The 6,247-nt window shown below is 40.5% G+C and overlaps 1 protein-coding gene and 1 pseudogene across 1 annotated transcript in view; one reads left to right on the top strand and one right to left on the bottom strand.

The window, feature by feature from the left end:
* LOC135970301 (coiled-coil domain-containing protein 162-like) overlaps positions 1–4,912 on the bottom strand; it is a 28,729-nt gene extending 23,817 nt beyond the window's left edge. The window contains 2 exon segments of the mRNA XM_065542886.2: positions 1,369–1,478; positions 4,701–4,912. Of these exon segments, the coding sequence (XP_065398958.1) occupies positions 1,369–1,398 (30 nt within the window). The 5' untranslated portion in view covers positions 1,399–1,478; positions 4,701–4,912.
* LOC107129399 (ribosomal protein uL30-like) lies at positions 2,425–3,422 on the top strand (annotated as a pseudogene).
* Positions 4,913–6,247: the final 1,335 nt, after the last annotated feature.

Here is a 6,247-nt window from a genome sequence, read left to right as displayed (position 1 = left end):
ACTTCCTTGTCTCAAGGATGGGAAACTACTTCACCCACTCAGGGTATCCAGTATCATGTTTGTTTATGATTGAAAGCTTAAACTAATACATGTAAGTCATCAAGTTCTGAGGAAAAATGTATCCCCAACCAAGCTTGTGAATTCTCTACCTCATAAGAACTGAGATGTGTATTAGAAAATAATGGAGAACATCTGAAGAACTTGGAAAAATGTAAGTTTGGAGAAGGCATTTTAAAAAATGAAGTACGTTTTGTCAAGTCAAATTTCTTTAAATGGTTAAGTTTCACAGGAAACTGGATTCACAGTTACCTAAAAGCACTTGTTAACACTCCTCAAAACTCTGTTACAGTCAAATATCCATGTCTACTCTCTTATCCTGTCTTTTCAGTGGGTTGATTTGATTTAGCAAGGCACTTCCTGACAAGAATAAACATGTTTCAAAACCCAAGGACTGTGTATATGTGTGTGTGCATGTATTAAATGTATATTATTATTTAATATAATATATGGAGTTGTTATGGATTCGAATATTTTTTCTGGAAGGACACACACAGATTGCTGAAGCTGGCTTCCTTTGCAGAGAGGAAGCTGGAGATGGTGGCATGGGGATGGGTGAAAATGATACCTTTCTGTGCTGTTGGCTTTTTTTCATATGCTACATTTTAATGTTTTCTAGGTAACAGCATTACAGGCTATTTTGGTTCTCCTCACTTAGGCTTTTCATACTAACAAATCAACAACAGAATATGTTGCTAAAAATCAACTCATTCATAAACTCTAAGGTTACTTTAAAAAATTGACCAAATTTGAAATTTGCCAACATATATATTCTAATGACTCAGATCTTTACTAGAAATCAATTTTTTCCCAAAATTAAAAACTAATGATTATAGCTGGGCATGGTGGCTCACACCTGTAATCCCAGCACTTTAGTAGGCCAAGGCAGGTGGATCATCTGAGGTCAGGAGTTCGAGACCAGTCTGGCCAACTTGGTGAAACCCCGTCTCTAGTAAAAATACACAAAAATTAGCAGGGCGTGGTGGCACACGCCTGTGGTCCCAGCTACTCAGGAGGCTGAGGCAGGAGAATCGCTTGAACCTGGGAGGCAGAGGTTGCAGTGAGCCGAGATCGCGCCAGTATACTCAAGCCTGGAAGACTCTGTCTCAAAAATAAATAAATAAATAAATAAATAAATAAAGGAAAAAACCAAACAACTGACAATTGCTCTGTTTTGGGCTTAGCCTCAGTATTCATATAATCATTCTTAGGGAATAAGGGAAGCATTAGGAGAGCAGTTAAATGAGAAAGTTTTCCTTGTTTGGGATGATGTTATAAAAACCAACAGAATGACTAATTCTCAATACATACCTCTACTCCATCATCCGGATAATTCTGCATTAATCTCTATCTAAATTTTTCAACTATTTGTGGTCTTGAGACTGAAAAGTTTTCTTTCATGACTTGGTGTTTCCAGAGATCTAGGGGGAAAAACATGCTGGCACTAGTATCACAAAACATTGTGCTGTCATTGATGGCTGTAAAATGGCGACTCTGAGACAGAACACGGGACACAATAAGCTGTTTCCAAATTCAGCTGCCCCTTGATACATGCAGGGGCCTGGGAATTGTTTCCAGGAACACCCTCGGATCCTGAATCCATGCATATTCAAGTCCTGCCGTCAGCCCTGGGGAACTCGTGGATACAAATATCTGCCCTCTGCACACATGGTTTTCACATCCCGAACGCTGTATTTTCTATCCTTGTCTGTTCAAAAAAAATCTGTGTATCAGTGGACCTGCACAGTTCAAACCATGTTGTTCAAAGGTCAACTGTATGTAAAAACTAATGGGGGTTGGGTAACTGGGACCCTCTGGAACATGGGAACTAGGAAGATCTCTCACCTGACTCCTAATGCAAAGATTTGGAAGAGCACCTATGAAATCCGGGGAACAATATTCCATTACTATAACTAAAAACCCCAAATCAAATATTAGTATTAATCCTACATGATGTTTATTTTTACTAAGGCCTTCTATGTATCTGCCAATTATTTTGGTCTAAAACAATGATCAGAAATAAATGAAGAGCTGTTTATCTGCTTAAGTTCCTAATGCTAGAGGGCAAAATTAACTTGAATATATAGTAATAAAAAAGGAGAGAAAATTCTCCTTTTTTAGAAGAGAGAAGATAGAGTTACAGATTAGAAATGTTGACAGACTGAACTTTAGCTCCAAGATTGAAGCAGCAATATGGCTGACCCAGATGGGATGAGGCACGTACAAAGCTCCCCTGAGGCCAGGAGTTCAGCCAGGGCAACATAGTGAGACTCCATCTCCACAAAACATTTAAAATGGACAGGCGAGGTGGTGCATGCCTGTAGTTCTAGCTACTCGGGAAGCTGAGGTGGGAGAATCCCTTGAGCCCAGGAGGTCAAGGCTACAGTGAACCATGATTACATCACTGCACTCCAGCCTGGGAAACAGGTTGAGACCCTCGCTGTAAAAGAAAAATTTAAAGGGGTTGCATGTGATCAGTAGCTGCAACACTAGAAAGATGGCAGAACAAGAGCAAAGAAAAACCCCTTTGGTTCCAGAAAATCTCCTGAAAAAGAGGAAGGCTTATCAAGCCCTCAAAGCCACCCAGGCAAAGCAGGCACTTTTGGCAAAGAAGGAGCAGAGGAAAGGAAAAGGGCTCGGGTTTAAATGACTGGAATCATTCCTCCGTGATTCCTGGCGGCAGAAACGTGACAAGGTGCGTCTCAGACAACTAGAAGTGAAACTTCACGCCTTGGAATTGCCAGATAAACATTTCTTGGCCTTTGTTGAATGCATCGAAAGGATTAATGGTGTGAGTTTACTGGTACAGAGAACCATTGCAATACTTCGCCTAAGAAAATGTTCAGTGGTGTCTTTGTAAAAGTAACCTCCCAGAACCTAAAAATACTGTGTATGGTGGAACCTTATGTGACCCGGAGGTTTCAAATCTGAAGTCTGTCTGGGAACTCATTTTGAAACATGGACAATCTGAGGTCAAGAATAAGACCATCCCTCTGACAGGCAACACAGTGATTGAGGAGCACCTGGGGAAGGTTGGCATCATTTGCTTGGAAGACCCCATTCATGGAATTGCCTTCCTAGAGAAGCATTTCCAGGAGATCTCATGGTTCTTGCACCCTTTCCACCTCTCTGTGGCCTGTAATGCTACCTAAATTAGAGTGGGCTTCCTCAAGGAGATGGGCACACCTGGCTACTGAGATGAACACATCAATCAGCTCATCTGCCAGCTGAACTAGACCCAGGTGTCAAACCGCAGTACATTTTTGTCAATGAAGTGGGAGCATGTGTTTTTGTTTTTTGGGAATTTTTATCAAGTATCTTCAGATAAGATTATTTCCTGCTTTATCTTCAAAACTGGAAAGGAAGCGCCAAAGAAAAGATAGTAGCTGGCCGGGCATGGTGGCTCACGCCTGTAATTCCAACAATTTGGGAGACTGAGGCAGGCAGATCACCTGAGGTCGGGAGTTCAACATCAGCCTGACCAACATGAAAAACCCTGTCTCTATTAAAAACACGAAAATTAGCTGGGCATGATGGCGCATACCTATAATCCCAGCTCGGGAGGCTGAGGCAGGAGAATCACTTGAACCCGGGAGGCGGAGGTTGCTGTGAGTCAAGATCGCACCACTGCACTCCAGCCTTGGCAGTAAGAGGGAAACTCCATCTCAGAAAAACAAAACAACAACAACAACAACAACAACAACAACAAAACAACCCAAAAAACAAAAGACAGTAGCTTATGTTCATGGCAAGCACCTCTCATCACAATCGAGCTCCAAGAAAAAATTTTAGTGTTTTCTGCATTGGCTGCTGCCCCATCTGAAATCAGCACATTCCATGGAGGAAGGAGTGCTGCTTTGCTGCATCTTCTATCCTAGGATTTAATGTTGGTAAATGAGTAACTCTAGCATCTGTACAAGGCTCCCTAAGACTCCCACAGCAGTCGACCAAGCCCAGAGACATAATGGATTCTGGAGATTCCTGGGGCCTTGTTTTGAAAAAGACTTGAAATACACATAGGAAGAAACTCACAAAAATACATGTTCACTTGTCTCTGCAAAAAAAAAATAATAATAATAAATTAAATAAAATTAAAATAAAATAAAAAAGTTAAAGAAAATAACCAGTTATTCAGAGGAACATTGGTTATGGCAGCAAAAGCTTGGAAACACACAAGTGTCCAGCCTTCAGGGCGTAGTTATTTAAACTATGGCCTACCCTTCCAATGAAATAGTATGCAGTTGTGAAAAAAAGAAAAATTCTCCATATACTGTTATGAAAAGAAGCACAGATTGTTAAATGAAAAAGGCAAGGTGCAGAACAGTGGCTATAAAGCGACACATTTTATAAGAAAGATAACTACAATGATAATAAAAGGGGAAGATATTCCCTCAAACCTACTAGGATTACTACTCCAGAAACTCCCCTTTCTTCTCTATCATCATTTCTCCCCTCTTTCCTGGATCACTCACAAGAGTACAGCTTATTTCTCCCATCTCACAAAAACCTTTCTCTTGACCCCACTTCACCCATCAGCTATTGCCTCATTTCTTTGTATCCTTTTGTAGCAAAACTCCCAGAAAGAGAAGTCTACACTTAAACTGCCCTTGATGTCTTACCAATTCCCTCTTAACCCCACTTACCTGGTTTTCACTTCCACCACTTTACTGAAATTGATTTTGTCACAAACACCAGTGATCTTCATGTGGCTAAAGCTAGTGGTTTTACTCAACTACCAACAGCATTTCACACAATTTGTCACTTCCTCCTGCTTGAGAAATCTCCTTCACTAGGCATTGGGACACTGCGGTGCCCTAGTTTTCCTAACTCACTGTTTGTTCCTTCTATTCCTTCTAGATGTCTTTTGCTATTTCTCCTCTCCTGCCACCCCCAGCTGTTAACATTAGAGTGTCCCAGGTTTCAGCCGTGGTCCACCTCCTCACTTCTATATATATTCATTCCCTTGCTGTTCTCATCTCGTCTCACAGCTAAATAGCATTCATATCCTGACAACTCGCAAATTTAGATCCAATACTCACTTGGCATGTCTTCTTGGATGTCTAAAAGGCATTTAAAACTTAATTTGTGCATAATCAAATTCCCAATCTTCCCTCCCTAACTTGTTTCACAGTTTTCCTCTCAGTTGATAGAAATTCTATCTTCCCAATTGAAAACACTGGAGTCATAACTGGCTCTTCTCTTTCTCACACACTTAATAATACTCAACCTATTAGTGCCTACTTCACAATAAGCCCAGAGTCTGACCACTCAGTGTTTCCATTGCTCCCAACTTTGAACCACCATCACTCCTTTCTTCAGTAATTGCAATAACCTCCACACCAGCTTCTTTCTTCTTTCACCCTTTCTTCCTTCACAGCCTATTCTCCACACCTTAGCCAGAGACATTCTGTCAAAATATAAGCCAGATTATGATGTTCAAAATCTGAGACTGTGTCCCCACTGCATTTGGAGTAAACACAAAAGCCTCAAAAGGTCTTGCATGGTCTGCCTCCTTCCCCCTCCCTCTCTGACTTCAACGCTTACTACTTTCTCTCCCTCATGGTCTCCACTCCAGTCACACTTAGGTCCTTGCTATTCCTTGAATATAATAGGCATGCTCTGCATAGGGCCTTTGTATGGCTTGTTCCTTCTGTCTGAAATGCTCTTCCTTTAGATACCCTCATAGCTCAATTCCTCACCTTATTACAAACTTTTGCTCAAAACATCACTCAGTGAGGTCTACCCTAATCACCCTATTTAAAATTGCAATGGGCCCCCTTCAAACCTCCGCAACACCACCCTTCCTTACTCCATTATTTTCTTCTTTCTTATGTTATCGCTTGTTGTCTACCCCTTCCTAGATTATAAACTCAATGAAAGTAAGAATTTTTGCTTAATGAAAGGAAGAATATATTCCTAAAATATTTCCTAAAATATAGTAGCCTAGGACATGGAATAGTTCCTATAATGAAAGAATGTAAATATTTATTGAATAGTCATTGAATGAAAGAATGAATATATGCACAAAGCAGCACTGAAAGGACATATAGAAAACTAATGAAAGTGGTTACATACAGGCAGCAGACTAGGGTGCAAGGGGGTTCATGGTGACAACAAGACTCTAAATGTATATTTTTCATCATTTTGAGTTTGGAACCATGTGCATATATTATCTGTTAAAAATAAGATA

The sequence above is a fragment of the Macaca fascicularis genome, chromosome 4 (assembly GCF_037993035.2).
Source record: "Macaca fascicularis isolate 582-1 chromosome 4, T2T-MFA8v1.1".
Taxonomy (NCBI): Eukaryota; Metazoa; Chordata; class Mammalia; order Primates; family Cercopithecidae; genus Macaca; species Macaca fascicularis.
Note: the sequence above shows the minus strand (reverse complement) of the source record. Positions and strands in the feature narration are given on the sequence as shown.